Raw genomic sequence first — 18,117 nt, 5'->3', positions numbered from 1 at the left:
CTCTCTCCCTCTCTCCCTCTCCTTTCTCTTTCTCTCTCTCTCTCTTCTCTTTCTCTCTCTCTCCTTCTCTTTCTCCCTCTCTCCTTCTCTTTCTCTCTCTCTCCTTCTCTCTTCTCCTCTCTTCTTCTCTCCTTCTCCCTCTCTTCTCTCTTTCTCCCTCTCTCCTTCTCTTTCTCTCTCCTTCTCTTTCTCCCTCTCTCCTTCTCTTTCTCCCTCTCTTCTTCTCTTTCTCCCTCTCTTCTTCTTTCTCTCTCTCTCTTCTTCTCTTTCTCTCTCTCTCTCTCCTTCTCTTTCTCCCTCTCCTTCTCTCTCTCTCTCTCCTTCTCTTTCTCTCTTTCTTTCTCTTTCTCCTTCATGCAGCATGATGAGGAATAGAAGGGGTTGAGGTTGATTATTGGGGGTTGTGTGTTTTCTACGTGATGTAATTCAAGTCCTTAGTAATCAATTATCTTTAGTTCTATCAACGGTCAGTTGACGTGGAGTTCAAATGTCTGATCGTTGAAATGTCGACACACGCACACACACACACACACACACACACACACACACACACACACACACACACACACACACACACACACACACACACACACACACACACACACACACACACACACACACACACACACACACACACACACACACACACACACACACATTAGGTGAAGCTCTGTGTCAAAGTTCAAACTCCCTTTTCTACATCTGGTTTGTAAATGTGTATACTATGCTGATTTCATGACTCTTAATGTAGATTTCATGCTGATTTCATGATTTCATGACTCTTAATGCAGTCTTTGCCAAAGGGAAAAACATCCCTGTCCGTACCTCAGTCTTGTTTTTTTTAAGTCAGGGGTTTTTTTGTATTACTTTTGCCGAATTAAATCTTTTTGCAATTTTATTTCGTATTTACACAAATTAGTAAATTAAACAATTTAGCCTGCTATAATATATGCAGATCATTTGTCCTTTATAAACTACCCTACTATATAAAAATAATAATAATAATAATAATAATAAATTATTGAAAATAATATTTTACTAAAGAAATGTAGTCTTTTGTGTTTTTTGACTAGTAACGATACTCCAGCAGACATTTGCAATATTTTTATAAAAAAGGTTCAGTAGCGTCACCTTGAAATCCCAGCTTTCCTATCTGTACATACAGTATGTACTCAGAATGATATATCGATGCTATACTCTTACATTCGTTTGTACGTGAGTTTCTATAACCGCATGCTAAATGATTTAGAAACTGTGCTATTGTTCAAAGAAGCATGACCAAATTAATGTTATATTTGATAGATACTTTGTAATTATTTTCCAACATATATATATATATATATATAACATATATATATATACACAATTCATAACTCCCTAGTTAGTCTGACTGACTTAAACTATATGAATGCATGTTAATGTGACGGGGTAATGCTTTGTTTCTATTGGTCACTGCATTCACTATGTGACGGGGTAATGCTTTGTTTCTATTGGTCAATACATTCACTATGTTCTATTGTCTTGTGTGTGTGATGTCACTTTCAACCTGAAATCTAATAAAACCTATATACACTCACTTAATTACATGTGGAAAATCCATTGCGATGATTTGCTCGTTTTACGGGTAAAGTTTGCCTAGAAAGGGAAGTTTAGCTACAACATAATCGTGTTGTTATTATTAGATTACAAATGAAGACGTCGAACTGTGTTCCAATACTCATACTCACCCCACTAACCGTATTATTCGTGATGTGAATTGAGTGTATACTGACTGTGCTTCTTGGTCGTAGCGTGGATATAGTTAGTATGACAAAAGTTCCCGGATGTTGTACTATAAATTCGGCAAAATACGAAGTGTACATGCAGTGGACACACTGTCCGTGCTTTTAGGGCCCATAATGCAATTCTTCAGAAAATGGGCGTGGCTTCACAAGGTTTTCAGATTTGAAGAACATATGCAGAAAATAGACCAATTCACTGCTTTAGCTAATTATGACAAATGTTAAGAACATGTAACAACTTTTAAAATAAGTTTTGTACCACGTCATGTTGGCTGACAACTTATTATCTACGCTGTCCTTACGAACTGCATAGCATTACAGCAGTATGTACCGGTATGTTAGCTAGGTACCTAACGTTAATTGGCTACTAATAGATCAAACTTGCCAGGCAGTATATTAACGATCTGCTGATCTAATTAACCAACGTTTATCGACTTGATGATTCACATCATTCTTAGCTAAGTGGTATAGTCGTTGTGCGTTTCAATCGACATTGTTACCTATGGCTATCTATTCCCGATTTCAGAGCACTCTCGCGCAGAATAACTGATGAATTTACAAAACGCTCTACACATGTAGAATACGGTCGGTGTCAATAAACGTCAGCATAAAAAAATAAACGCAATTAAATTGTTACCAGGAGCACAGTTCGTCACCAAGTCTCTGGATAACATGAAAACAGCCTAACCTGCTCTGCTAGGGAGAGTAAAATGGTCAGAGTGAGGTGTTCTCTCATTAGTATCTGGAAGTAGCTAGCTAACGTCAGCTTGGGTGTTTGACTGCCTTTGAACACTGGGATCAACCCTACTCCTCGCGTGCACACTGGGATCAACCCTACTCCTCGCGTGGACACTGGGATCAACCCTACGCCTCGCGTGGACACTGGGATCAACCCTACGCCTCGCGTGGACACTGGGATCAACCCTACTCCTCGCGTGGACACTGGGATCAACCCTACTCCTCGCGTGGACACTGGGATCAACCCTACTCCTCGCGTGCACACTGGGATCAACCCTACTCCTCGCGTGGACACTGGGATCTACCCTACTCCTCGCGTGGACACTGGGATCAACCCTTCTCCTCGCGTGGACACTGGGATCAACCCTACTCCTCGCGTGGACACTGGGATCAACCCTACTCCTCGCGTGGGACACTGGGATCAACCCTACTCCTCGCGTGGACACTGGGATCAACCCTACTCCTCGCGTGCACACTGGGATCAACCCTATTCCTCGCGTGGACACTGGGATCAACCCTACTCCTCGCGTGGACACTGGGATCAACCCTACTCCTCGCGTGGACACTGGGATCAACCCTATTCCTCGCGTGCACACTGGGATCAACCCTACTCCTCGCGTGGACACTGGGATCAACCCTACCCTCGCGTGGACACTGGGATCAACCCTACTCCTCGCGTGCACACTGGGATCAACCCTATTCCTCGCGTGGACACTGGGATCAACCCTACCCTCGCGTGGACACTGGGATCAACCCTACTCCTCGCGTGGACACTGGGATCAACCCTATTCCTCGCGTGCACACTGGGATCAACCCTACTCCTCGCGTGGACACTGGGATCAACCCTACTCCTCGCGTGGACACTGGGATCAACCCTACTCCTCGCGTGCACACTGGGATCAACCCTATTCCTCGTGTGGACACTGGGATCAACCCTATTCCTCGTGTGCACACTGGGATCTACCCTACCCTCGCGTGCACACTGGGATCAACCCTATTCCTCGCGTGCACACTGGGATCAACCCTACTCCTCGCGTGCACACTGGGATCAACCCTACTCCTCGCGTGGACACTGGGATCTACCCTACCCTCGCGTGCACACTGGGATCAACCCTACCCTCGCGTGCACACTGGGATCTACCCTACTCCTCGCGTGCACACTGGGATCAACCCTACTCCTCGCGTGCACACTGGGATCAACCCTACTCCTCGCGTGCACACTGGGATCAACCCTACTCCTCGCGTGCACACTGGGATCAACCATATTCCTCGCGTGCACACTGGGATCAACCCTACTCCTCGCGTGCACACTGGGATCAACCCTACTCATCGCGTGCACTCTGAACGCTCAGATCAACCCTACTCCTCGTGTGCATTCTGAACGCTCAGATCAACCCTACTCCTCGTGTGCATTCTGAACGCCGGATCAACCCTACTCCTCGTGTGCACTCTGAGCCGGATCAACCCTACCCTCGCGTGCACACTGGGATCAACCCTATTCCTCGCGTGCACACTGGGATCAACCCTACTCCTCGTGTGCATTCTGAACGCTCAGATCAACCCTACTCCTCGTGTGCATTCTGAACGCTCAGATCAACCCTACCCTCGCGTGTATTCTGAACGCTGGGATCAACCCTACTCCTCGCGTGCACACTGGGATCAACCCTACTCCTCGCGTGCATTCTGAACGCCGGATCAACCCTACTCCTCGCGTGCACACTGGGATCAACCCTACTCCTCGCGTGCATTCTGAACGCCGGATCAACCCTACCCTCGCGTGCATTCTGAACGCTCAGATCAACCCTACTCATCGTGTGGACACTGGGATCAACCCTACTCCTCGCGTGCACACTGGGATCAACCCTACTCCTCGCGTGCACACTGGGATCAACCCTACTCCTCGCGTGCACACTGGGATCAACCCTACTCCTCGCGTGGACACTGGGATCAACCCTATTCCTCGCGTGCACACTGCGATCAACCCTATTCCTCGCGTGCACACTGGGATCAACCCTACTCCTCGCGTGCACACTGGGATCAACCCTACTCCTCGCGTGCACACTGGGATCAACCCTATTCCTCGCGTGGACACTGGGATCTACCCTACCCTCGCGTGCACACTGGGATCAACCCTACTCCTCGCGTGCACACTGGGATCAACCCTACTCCTCGCGTGCACACTGGGATCAACCCTACTCCTCGCGTGCACACTGGGATCAACCCTACTCCTCGCGTGCACACTGGGATCAACCCTTCTCCTCGCGTGGACACTGGGATCAACCCTACTCCTCGCGTGGACACTGGGATCAACCCTACTCCTCGCGTGGACACTGGGATCAACCCTACTCCTCGCGTGCACACTGGGATCAACCCTACTCCTCGCGTGCACACTGGGATCAACCCTATTCCTCGCATGCATTCTGAACGCTCTTATCAACCCTACTCCTCGCGTGCATTCTGAACGCTCTTATCAACCCTACTCCTCGCGTGCACACTGGGATCAACCCTATTCCTCGCGTGCATTCTGAACGCTCTTATCAACCCTACTCCTCGCGTGCATTCTGAACGCTCTTATCAACCCTACTCCTCGCGTGCACACTGGGATCATCCCTACTCCTCGCGTGCACACTGGGATCAACCCTACTCCTCGCGTGCACACTGGGATCAACCCTACTCCTCGCGTGCACTCTGAATGCTCGGATCAACCCTACTCCTCGCGTGCACTCTGAACGCTGGGATCAACCCTACTCCTCGCGTGCACACTGGGATCAACCCTACTCCTCGCATGGACACTGGGATCAACCCTACTCCTCGCGTGCACACTGGGATCAACCCTACTCCTTGCGTGCACACTGGGATCAACCCTACTCCTCGCGTGCACACTGGGATCAACCCTACTCCTCGCGTGCACTCTGAACGCTCGGTTCAACCCTACTCCTCGTGTGCATTCTGAGCGCTGGGATCAACCCTACTCCTCGCGTGCATTCTGAACGCTGGGATCAACCCTACTCCTTGCGTGCACACTGAACGCTTGGATCAACCCTACTCCTCGCGTGCATTCTGAACGCTCGGATCAACCCTACTCCTCGCGTGCATTCTGAACGCTTGGATCAACCCTACTCCTCGCGTGCATTCTGAGCGCTCGGATCAACCCTACTCCTCGCGTGCATTCTGAGCGCTGGGATCAACCCTACTCCTCGCGTGCATTCTGAGCGCTGGGATCAACCCTACTCCTCGCGTGCACTCTGAACGCTCGGATCAACCCTACTCCTCGCGTGCACTCTGAACGCTCGGATCAACCCTACTCCTCGCGTGCATTCTGAGCGCTGGGATCAACCCTACTCCTCGCGTGCATTCTGAGCGCTGGGATCAACCCTACTCCTCGCGTGCATTCTGAACGCTCGGATCAACCCTACTCATCGTGTGCATTCTGAATGCTCAGATCAACCCTACTCATCGTGTGCATTCTGAACGCTCGGATCAACCCTACTCCTCGCGTGCACTCTGAGCGCTCAGATCAACCCTACCTCGCGTGCATTCTGAGCGCTGGGATCAACCCTACTCCTCGCGTGCATTCTGAGCGCTGGGATCAACCCTACTCCTCGCGTGCATTCTGAGCGCTGGGATCAACCCTACTCCTCGCGTGCATTCTGAACGCCGGATCAACCCTACTCATCGTGTGCATTCTGAATGCTCAGATCAACCCTACTCATCGTGTGCATTCTGAACGCTCGGATCAACCCTACTCCTCGCGTGCACTCTGAGCGCTCAGATCAACCCTACTCCTCGCGTGCATTCTGAGCGCTGGGATCAACCCTACTCCTCGCGTGCATTCTGAGCGCTGGGATCAACCCTACTCCTCGCGTGCATTCTGAGCGCTCGGATCAACCCTACTCCTCGCGTGCATTCTGAGCGCTCGGATCAACCCTACTCCTCGCGTGCACTCTGAGCGCTCAGATCAACCCTACTCCTCGCGTGCATTCTGAGCGCTCGGATCAACCCTACTCCTCGCGTGCACTCTGAGCGCTCAGATCAACCCTACTCATCGTGTGCATTCTGAACGCTCGGATCAACCCTACTCCTCGCGTGCACTCTGAACGCTCGGATCAACCCTACTCCTCGCGTGCACTCTGAACGCTCAGATCAACCCTACTCCTCGCGTGCACTCTGAACGCTCGGATCAACCCTACTCCTCGCGTGCACTCTGAACGCTCAGATCAACCCTACTCCTCGCGTGCATTCTGAACGCTCGGATCAACCCTACTCCTCGCGTGCATTCTGAACGCTCAGATCAACCCTACTCCTCGTGTGCATTCTGAACGCTCAGATCAACCCTACTCATCGTGTGCACACTCAGATCAACCCTATTCATCGTGTGCATTCTGAACGCTCAGATCAGCCCTACTCCTCGTGTGCATTCTGAACGCTGGGATCAACCCTACTCCTCGTGTGCACTCTGAACGCTGGGATCAACCCTACTCCTCGTGTGCACTCTGAACGCTGGGATCAACCCTACTCCTCGTGTGCATTCTGAACGCTGGGATCAACCCTACTCATCGTGTGCATTCTGAACGCTCAGATCAACCCTACTCCTCGCGTGCACTCTGAGCGCTGGGATCAACCCTACTCATCGTGTGCACTCTGATCAACCCTACTCATCGTGTGCATTCTGAACGCTGGGATCAACCCTACTCATCGTGTGCATTCTGAACGCTCAGATCAACCCCTACTCATCGTGTGCATTCTGAACGCTGGGATCAACCCTACTCATTGTGTGCATTCTGAACGCTCAGATCAACCCTACTCCTCGTGTGTGCATTCTGAACGCTCAGATCAACCCTACTCATCGTGTGCATTCTGAACGCTGGGATCAACCCTACTCATCGTGTGCATTCTGAACGCTCAGATCAACCCTACTCATCGTGTGCATTCTGAACGCTGGGATCAACCCTACTCATCGTGTGCATTCTGAACGCTCAGATCAACCCTACTCTCGCGTGCACTCTGAGCGCTGGGATCAACCCTACTCATCGTGTGCACTCTGAGCGCTGGGATCAACCCTACTCATCGTGTGCATTCTGAGGGCTGGGATCAACCCTACTCCTCGTGTGCATTCTGAACGCTCAGATCAACCCTACTCCTCGTGTGCATTCTGAACGCTCAGATCAACCCTACTCATCGTGTGCATTCTGAACGCTCAGATCAACCCTACTCCTCGCGTGCATTCTGAACGCTGGGATCAACCCTACTCCTCGTGTGCATTCTGAACGCTCAGATCAACCCTACTCCTCGTGTGCATTCTGAACGCTCAGATCAACCCTACTCCTCGCGTGCATTCTGAACGCTCAGATCAACCCTACTCCTCGCGTGCACTCTGAACGCTCAGATCAACCCTACTCCTCGTGTGCATTCTGAACGCTCGGATCAACCCTACTCCTCGTGTGCATTCTGAACGCTCAGATCAACCCTACTCCTCGTGTGCATTCTGAACGCTCAGATCAACCCTACTCCTCGTGTGCACTCTGAACGCTCTTACATTTAACATTTACATTTACATTACATTTAAGTCATTTAGCAGACGCTCTTATCCAGAGCGACTTACAAATTGGTGCATTCTGACCTTATGACATCCAGTAGAACAGTCACTTTACAATAGTGCATCTAAATCTTAAAGGGGGGTGAGAAGGATTACTTATCCTATCCTAGGTATTCCTTAAAGAGGTGGGGTTTCAGGTGTCTCCGGAAGGTGGTGATTGACTCCGCTGTCCTGGCGTCGTGAGGGAGTTTGTTCCACCATTGGGGGCCAGAGCAGCGAACAGTTTTGACTGGGCTGAGCGGGAACTGTACTTCCTCAGTGGTAGGGAGGCGAGCAGGCCAGAGGTGGATGAACGCAGTGCCCTTGTTTGGGTGTAGGGCCTGATCAGAGCCTGGAGGTACTGAGGTGCCGTTCCCCTCACAGCTCCGTAGGCAAGCACCATGGTCTTGTAGCGGATGCGAGCTCAACTGGAAGCCAGTGGAGAGAGCAGAGGAGCGGGGTGACGTGAGAGAACTTGGGAAGGTTGAACACCAGACGGGCTGCGGCGTTCTGGATGAGTTGTAGGGGTTTAATGGCACAGGCAGGGAGCCCAGCCAACAGCGAGCTGCAGTAATCCAGACGGGAGATGACAAGTGCCTGGATTAGGACCTGCGCCGCTTCCTGTGTGAGGCAGGGTCGAACTCTGCAGATGTTGTAGAGCATGAACCTACAGGAACGGGCCACCGCCTTGATGTTAGTTGAGAACGACAGGGTGTTGTCCAGGATCACGCCAAGGTTCTTAGCGCTCTGGGAGGAGGACACAATGGAGTTGTCAACCGTGATGGCGAGATCATGGAACGGGCAGTCCTTCCCCGGGAGGAAGAGCAGCTCCGTCTTGCCAAGGTTCAGCTTGAGGTGGTGATCCGTCATCCACACTGATATGTCTGCCAGACATGCAGAGATGCGATTCGCCACCTGGTCATCAGAAGTGGGAAAGGAGAAGATTAATTGTGTGTCGTCTGCATAGCAATGATAGGATAGACCATGTGAGGTTATGACAGAGCCAAGTGACTTGGTGTATAGCGAGAATAGGAGAGGGCCTAGAACAGAGCCCTGGGGGACACCAGTGGTGAGAGCGCGTGGTGAGGAGACAGATTCTCGCCACGCCACCTGGTAGGAGCGACCTGTCAGGTAGGACGCTATCCAAGCGTGGGCCGCGCCGGAGATGCCCAACTCGGAGAGGGTGGAGAGGAGGATCTGATGGTTCACAGTATCGAAGGCAGCCGATAGGTCTAGAAGGATGAGAGCAGAGGAGAGAGAGTTAGCTTTAGCGGTGCGGAGCGCCTCCGTGATACAGAGAAGAGAAGTCTCAGATGAATGACTAGTCTTGAAACCTGACTGATTTGGATCGAGAAGGTCATTCAGAGAGAGATAGCGGGAGAGCTGGCCAAGGACGGCACGTTCAAGAGTTTTGGAGAGAAAAGAAAGAAGGGATACTGGTCTGTAGTTGTTGACATCGGAGGGATCGAGTGTAGGTTTTTTCAGAAGGGGTGCAACTCTCGCTCTCTTGAAGACGGAAGGGACGTAGCCAGCGGTCAGGGATGAGTTGATGAGCGAGGTGAGGTAAGGGAGAAGGTCTCCGGAAATGGTCTGGAGAAGAGAGGAGGGGATAGGGTCAAGCGGGCAGGTTGTTGGGCGGCCGGCCGTCACAAGACGCGAGATTTCATCTGGAGAGAGAGAGAGAGAGAGAGGGAGAAAGGGGAGAAAGAGGTCAGAGCACAACCCTACTCCTCGTGTGCACTCTGAACACTCAGATCAACCCTACTCCTCGTGTGCATTCTGAACGCTCAGATCAACCCTACTCATCGTGTGCATTCTGAACGCTCAGATCAACCCTACTCATCGTGTGCATTCTGAACGCTCAGATCAACCCTACTCATCGTGTGCATTCTGAACGCTCAGATCAACCCTACTCATCGTGTGCATTCTGAACGCTCAGATCAACCCTACTCATCGTGTGCATTCTGAACGCTCAGATCAACCCTACTCATCGTGTGCATTCTGAACGCTCAGATCAACCCTACTCATCGTGTGCATTCTGAACGCTCAGATCAACCCTACTCATCGTGTGCATTCTGAACGCTCAGATCAACCCTACTCATCGTGTGCACTCTGAACGCTCAGATCAACCCTACTCCTCGCGTGCACTCTGAGCGCTCAGATCAACCCTACTCCTCGCGTGCACTCTGAGCGCTCAGATCAACCCTACTCATTGTGTGCATTCTGAACACTCAGATCAACCCTACTCCTCGTGTGCACTCAGCAGACAATCTGGCAACGCTCTGGATTTGACTCCAGATTTGAATTTTACAAACACACACCCGAAATCGTCAAATGTTTAGCTAGTAATTTGTTATGCTAACAAGCTAGCACGCGGTTGCATAGCAACAGCGTCAACTTCCGGGTAGACAGGCGACGCTCTAGTACGCTCAACTGAAACGATACCGTTTGGTTTACAGTATACTAAAGTGAACTAATAGTATATACTCATTAAGTATGTAGTATACAGTATGGTAGTATGGGTATTAGAACACAGCAGTGAACTAATAGTATATAGTATATACTCATTAAGTATGTAGTATACAGTATGGTAGTATGGGTATTCGAACACAGCAGTGAACTAATAGTATATACTCATTAAGTATGTAGTATACAGTATGGTAGTATGGGTATTCGAACACGGCTCATGTATTTGTATATTTTCACACATGGACACTGCTCCTTCAGAGGTCAGAGATCAAGCAGCTGGAAGGAGAGATCTTCAGAGAACACTGTTTGTACCCTGGACACAGGAAGACCAACGTCATAGTGACCAACAGGTACATTATAAAAGACTTCAGTTCAACGTAACTCGTGCCTCAGGGGTAGACATGTTGTGTTTGTATATTGGAGATACTGGTTTGGGAAGACACTTTACCTGAAAAGGTATTTTTTAACAAATTGTGCGTTCAAGGAAAGTATTCAGACCCCTTGACTTTTTTCCACATTTTTGTTACTTTACAGCCTTATTCTAAAATGGATTAAACAAATACAAATTCTCATCAATCTACACACAATAGCCCATAATGACATCACAATACCCCATAATGACATCACAATAACCCATAATGACATCACAATACCCCATAATGACATCACAATACCCCATAATGACATCACAATAACCCATAATGACATCACAATACCCCATAATGACATCACAATACCCCATAATGACATCACAATACCCCATAATGACATCACAATACCCCATAATGACATCACAATACCCCATAATGACATCACAATACCCCATAATGACATCACAATACCCCATAATGACATCACAATACCCCATAATGACATCACAATACCCCATAATGACATCACAATAACCCATAATGTATCCTGTTTCCATTGATCATCCTTGAGATGTTTCTACAACCTCATTGGAGGCCACCTGTCGTAAATTCAATTTGATTGGATATGATTTGGAAAGACACACACAACAAATCATGGTCCAATCAATGTAATTTACCACAGGTGGCCTCCAATCAAGTTGTAGAAACATCTCAAGGATGATCAATGGAAACAGGATGCACCTGAGCTCAATTTCAATTCTCATAGCAAAGGGTCTGAATAGTTATGTAAAGCAAAGGGTCTGAATTAGTTATGTTAATAGGGTATTTCAGTTTTTAATTTGTAATAAATTAGCAACATTTTGTAAAAACCTGTTTTAGCTTTGTATTTGGGTATTGTGTTTAGATTGATGAGGGGGGGAGAAAGTATTTAATCCATTTTAGACTAAGGTAACGTAACAAATTGTGGAAAAGGGTCTGAATACTTTCCGAATGTGTAAAACTACAGGACCAGTCAAACGACACACCTGCTCATTCCAGGGTTTGTCTTTATTTTCAACTATTTTCTACATTGCAGAATAATAGTGAAGACATCAAAACTGTGAAATAACACATATGGAATCATGTAGTAACCTCCAAAAAGTGTTAAATAAATAAATATATTTGAGATTATTCAAAGTAGCCACCCTTTGCCTTGATGACAGCTTTGCACACTCTTGGCATTCTCTCAACCAGCTTCACCTGGAATGCTTTTCCAACAGTCTTGCAGGAGTTCCCACATGCGGAGATCATCCATTCACCACCTCTGCATCTTACGAAGACATTGCGGTTGGAACCGAAAATCTCATATTCGGACTCATCAGGACAGATTTCTACCAGTCTAATGTCCATTGCTCATGTTTCTAGACCCAAGCAAGTTTCTTCTTGTTATTGGTGTCCTTTAGTAGTGGGTTTCATAGCAGCAAATTGACCATGGAGGTCTGATTCACACAGTCTGCTCTGAACAGTTGATGTTGAGATGTGTCTGTTACTTGAACTCTGTGAAGCATTTATTTGGGCTGCAATCTGAGGCTGGTAACTTTAATGAACTTATCCTCTGCAGCAGAGGTAACTCTGGGTCTTCCTTTCCCGTGGCGTTCCTCACGAGAGCCAGTTTCATCATAGCGCTTGATGGTTTTTGCGACGGCACTTGAAGAAACTATCAAAGTTCTTGACATTTTCCTCATTGACTGACCTTCATGTCTTAAAGTAATGGACTGTCATTTCTCTTTGCTTATTTGAGCTGTTCTTGCCATAATATGGACTTGGTATTTTACCAAATAGGGCTATCTCCTGTATACCACCCCTACCTTGTCACATCACAACTGATTCGCTCAACCGCATTAAGAAGGAAAGAAATTCCACAAATGTACTTTTAACAAGGCACACCTGATAATTGAAACGCATTCCAGGTGACTACCTCATGAAGCTGGTTGAGAGAATGCCAAGAGTGTGCAAAGCTGTAATCAAGGCAAAGGGGTGGCTACTTTGATAACACATATGGAATCATGTAGTAACCAAAAAAGTTATTTCATCGTTTTGATGTCTTCACTAAAATTCTACAATGTAGAAAATAGTTTTAAAAAACTAGAATGAGTAGGTGTCTCCAAAACTTTTGACTGGTACTGTAGATAGACAGACGGATACGATATAGAGTATATCTACAGTATCTACATATTCATTAAACAGTTCATTGTGTATGAATTAACGTTACTGTCGATGAAGTAGAATTATTGTAATATTGAGGTTGTGTCATGTATATTCACCCGTTATCAACCTTTCTGCCCCCGCGACATCTCTTCTCCTCCTACAGGAGAGTGATGTGTGTGAAGGAGGTGGAGTTTGTGGGACACTTCAACAAGGAGTGGGAGTGTCTGTTTGAGCATTTCTCAAGGCCTCCGTACGTGGAAGGAGGAGACCTGATGATCTACTGCAAGGTCTGCCTGACACGTTAAATAACATCCTTCGGTCCAGTCGGAACTATTTTAAAATTCACTCGCTCACTTACTTAGTTACTCGCGTCCTTATCTCCTTAAGTGTTGTATTGGACTGAATCTCTTTGTAGGTCTATAGGAACAGAACCAGTTGCATTGGACTGAATCTATAGGAACAGAACCAGTTGTATTGGACTGAATCTATAGGAACAGAACCAGTTGTATTGGACTGAATCTATAGGAACAGAACCAGTTGTATTGGACTGAATCTATAGGAACAGAACCAGTTGTATTGGACTGAATCTATAGGAACAGAACCAGTTGTATTGGACTGAATCTATAGGAACAGAACCAGTTGTATTGGACTGAATCTATAGGAACAGAACCAGTTGTATTGGACTGAATCTATAGGAACAGAACCAGTTGTATTGGACTGAATCTATAGGAACAGAACCAGTTGTATTGGACTGAATCTATAGGAACAGAACCAGTTGTATTGGACTGAATCTATAGGAACAGAACCAGTTGTATTGGACTGAATCTCTTTGTAGGTCTATAGGAACAGAACCAGTTGTATTGGACTGAATCTCTTTGTCTGACAACAGGAACAGAACCAGTTGTATTGGACTGAATCTATAGGAACAGAACCAGTTGTATTGGACTGAATCTATAGGAACAGAACCAGTTGTATTGGACTGAATCTATAGGAACAGAACCAGTTGTATTGGACTGAATCTATAGGAACAGAACCAGTTGTATTGGACTGAATCTATAGGAACAGAACCAGTTGTATTGGACTGAATCTATAGGAACAGAACCAGTTGTATTGGACTGAATCTATAGGAACAGAACCAGTTGTATTGGACTGAATCTATAGGAACAGAACCAGTTGTATTGGACTGAATCTATAGGAACAGAACCAGTTGTATTGGACTGAATCTATAGATACAGAACCAGTTGTATTGGACTGAATCTATAGGAACAGAACCAGTTGTATTGGACTGAATCTATAGGAACAGAACCAGTTGTATTGGACTGAATCTCTTTGTCTGACAACAGGAACAGAACCAGTTGTATTGGACTGAATCTATAGGAACAGAACCAGTTGTATTGGACTGAATCTATAGGAACAGAACCAGTTGTATTGGACTGAATCTATAGGAACAGAACCAGTTGTATTGGACTGAATCTACAGGAACAGAACCAGTTGTATTGGACTGAATCTATAGGAACAGAACCAGTTGTATTGGACTGAATCTATAGGAACAGAACCAGTTGTATTGGAACAGAACAGAACCAGTTGTATTGGACTGAATCTATAGGAACAGAACCAGTTGTATTGACTGAATCTCTTTGTCTGACAACAGGAACAGAACCAGTTGTATTGGACTGAATCTACAGGAACAGAACCAGTTGTATTGGACTGAATCTATAGGAACAGAACCAGTTGTATTGGACTGAATCTATAGGAACAGAACCAGTTGTATTGGACTGAATCTATAGGAACAGAACCAGTTGTACTGGACTGAATCTATAGGAACAGAACCAGTTGTATTGGACTGAATCTATAGGAACAGAACCAGTTGTATTGGACTGAATCTATAGGAACAGAACCAGTTGTATTGGACTGAATCTATAGGAACAGAACCAGTTGTATTGGACTGAATCTATAGGAACAGAACCAGTTGTATTGGACTGAATCTATAGGAACAGAACCAGTTGTATTGGACTGAATCTATAGGAACAGAACCAGTTGTATTGGACTGAACTATAGGAACAGAACCAGTTGTATTGGACTGAATCTATAGGAACAGAACCAGTTGTATTGGACTGAATCTATAGGAACAGAACCAGTTGTATTGACTGAATCTCTTTGTCTGACAACAGGAACAGAACCAGTTGTATTGGACTGAATCTCTTTGTCTGACGACAGGAACAGAACCAGTTGTATTGGACTGAATCTATAGGAACAGAACCAGTTGTCTGACAACAGGAACAGAACCAGTTGTATTGACTGAATCTATAGGAACAGAACCAGTTGTATTGGACTGAATCTCTTGTCTGACAACAGGAACAGAACCAGTTGTATTGACTGAATCTCTTTGTCTGACAACAGGAACAGAACCAGTTGTATTGACTGAATCTCTTTGTCTGACAACAGGAACAGAACCAGTTGTATTGACTGAATCTCTTTGTCTGACAACAGGAACAGAACAAGCTGAAGTTCCAAAAGAGAGATGGACAGGAACCCATGAGAGTGCTGCACCTCAAGAACCCTGCCACCGCCCAGGTCCCGATAATACACCTTTATATGTGTGTGTGTGTGTGTGTGTGTGTGTGTGTGTGTGTGTGTGTGTGTGTGTGTGTGTGTGTGTGTGTGTGTGTGTGTGTGTGTGTGTGCTTGTGCTTGTGTTCGACCCACAGTACCTAACGGCCTCTCCTCCTCCTCTCCTCTGTAGAAACTGTGTGAGGCCATAGAGCAGGCCCAGTCGGCCCAGAGGCAGCATCGGATGGTGAAGCAAAATCACAGCGCTTTCTCAAACTGGGAGACAAGTGTTGATGTCATCGCCCCGGCCCATGGCATGATGTCATGGTTACCCAGAATGATGTCATGGTTACCCAGAATGATGTCATGGTTACCCAGAATGATGTCATGGTGACGTGATCACTACTCAGTAGGTGATCACCACCCAGAATGATGTCATGGTTACCATGGTTACAGAATGATGTCATGGTTACCCAGCCTGACGTGATCACTACTCAGTAGGTGATCACCACCCAGAATGTCACCACTGCTCAGCCAGTACACTGTTCCTCACACTGCTACTGTACTGCCCAGCCCAACACACTGCTACTGTACTGCCCAGCCCAACACACTGCTACTGCCCAGCCCAACACACTGCTACTGTACTGCCCAACACACTGCTACTGTACTGCCCAGCCCAACACACTGCTACTGCCCATCCCAACACACTGCTACTGCCCAGCCCAACACACTGCTACTGTACAGCCCAACACACTGCTACTGTACAGCCCAACACACTGCTACAGTACTGCCCAACACACTGCTACTGCCCAGCCCAACACACTGCTACTGCCCGGCCCAACACACTGCTACTGCCCAGCCCAACACACTGCTACTGTACTGCCCAACACACTGCTACTGTACTGCCCAACACACTGCTACTGTACTGCCCAACACACTGCTACTGCCCAGCCCAACACACTGCTACTGTACTGCCCAGCCCAACACACTGCTACTGTACTGCCCAACACACTGCTGCTGCCCAGCCCAACACACTGCTACTGTACAGCCCAACACACTGCTACTGTACTGCCCAGGCCAACACACTGCTACTGTACTGCCCAACACACTGCTACTGTACTGCCCAGCCCAACACACTGCTACTGCCCAGCCCAACACACTGCTACTGTACTGCCCAGCCCAACACAATGCTACTGTACTGCCAACACACTGCTACTGCCCAGCCCAACACACTGCTTCTGTACTGTCCAGCCCAACACACTGCTACTGTACTGCCCAGCCCAACACACTGCTACTGCCCAGCCCAACACACTGCTACTGCCCAGCCCAACACACTGCTTCTGTACTGTCCAGCCCAACACACTGCTACTGTACTGCCCAGCCCAACACACTGCTACTGCCCAGCCCAACACACTGCTACTGCCCAGCCCAACACACTGCTTCTGTACTGCCCAGCCCAACACACTGCTACTGTACTGCCCAGCCCAACACACTGCTACTGCCCAGCCCAACACACTGCTACTGCCCAGCCCAACACACTGCTACTGCCCAGCCCAACACAATGTTACTGCCCAGCCCAACACACTGCTACTGTACTGCCCAACACACTGCTACTGTACTGCCCAGCCCAACACACTGCTACTGCCCAGCCCAACACACTGCTACTGCCCAGCCCAACACACTGCTACTGCCCTGCCCAACACACTGCTACTGTACTGCCCAGCCCAACACACTGCTACTGTACTGCCCAGCCCAACACACTGCTACAGTACTGCCCAGCCCAACACACATTTGCACTAAAGAAAAGCCATGCATTAGTGTTTACAGTCCTGTTTACTAATGAGTCACTGCTGCCTTATGGAGAAGAAATCTAATCTGATAATTTGACTGTTATTAAATCATTTTGATAATATCTGAATCAATGATAGGAAGGTTGTTGCTTTTCGTTTACACAGATCCCTCCAGATCCCTCCAGATCCCCTCCAGAATCAATGATAGGAATGTTGTTGCTTTTCGTTTATACAGATCCCTCCAGAATCAATGATAGGAATGTTGTTGCTTTTCGTTTATACAGATCCCTCCAGAATCAATGATAGGAAGGTTGTTGCTTTTCGTTGACACAGATCCCTCCAGAATCAATGATAGGAAGGTTGTTGCTTTTCGTTTACACAGATCCCTCCAGATCCCTCCAGATCCCCTCCAGAATCAATGATAGGAAGGTTGTTGTTTTTCGTTTACACAGATCCCCTCCAGAATCAATGATAGGAAGGTTGTTGCTTTTCGTTTACCCCTCCAGATCCCTCCAGATCCCTCTAGAATCAATGATAGGAAGGTTGTTGTTTTTCATTTACCCCTCCAGATCCCTCCAGATCCCTCCAGATCCCTCCAGAATCAATGATAGGAAGGTTGTTGCTTTTCGTTTACACAGATCCCTCCAGATCCCTCC

General features: G+C 47.6%; 1 protein-coding gene across 1 annotated transcript; it reads left to right on the top strand.

Annotated features, from left to right (window-relative positions):
* The first annotated feature begins 10,767 nt into the window (after positions 1 to 10,767).
* Positions 10,768 to 16,065, top strand: LOC127926460 (intermembrane lipid transfer protein VPS13C-like). Its single transcript, XM_052511854.1, has 4 exons — positions 10,768 to 10,913; positions 13,285 to 13,408; positions 15,612 to 15,695; positions 15,865 to 16,065. The coding sequence occupies exons 2-4, from the start codon at positions 13,292 to 13,294 to the stop codon at positions 16,063 to 16,065; spliced, it is 402 nt and encodes a 133-aa protein (XP_052367814.1). The 5' UTR covers positions 10,768 to 10,913; positions 13,285 to 13,291.
* The last annotated feature ends 2,052 nt before the right edge of the window (positions 16,066 to 18,117 follow it).

Source organism: Oncorhynchus keta, unplaced genomic scaffold (genome assembly GCF_023373465.1).
Source record: "Oncorhynchus keta strain PuntledgeMale-10-30-2019 unplaced genomic scaffold, Oket_V2 Un_contig_7619_pilon_pilon, whole genome shotgun sequence".
In the NCBI taxonomy this organism is placed as follows: domain Eukaryota; kingdom Metazoa; phylum Chordata; class Actinopteri; order Salmoniformes; family Salmonidae; genus Oncorhynchus; species Oncorhynchus keta.
Note: the sequence above shows the minus strand (reverse complement) of the source record. Positions and strands in the feature narration are given on the sequence as shown.

Excerpts from the sequence above, each read along its gene's own strand:
- LOC127926460 (XM_052511854.1), top strand. The coding sequence starts at position 13,292 with ATGTGTGTGAAGGAGGTGGAGTTTGTGGGACACTTCAACAAGGAGTGG. Across the intron at positions 13,409-15,611 it reads ACCTGATGATCTACTGCAAG|GAACAGAACAAGCTGAAGTT; the intron begins GTCTGCCTGACA and ends GTCTGACAACAG. Across the intron at positions 15,696-15,864 it reads AGAACCCTGCCACCGCCCAG|AAACTGTGTGAGGCCATAGA; the intron begins GTCCCGATAATA and ends TCTCCTCTGTAG.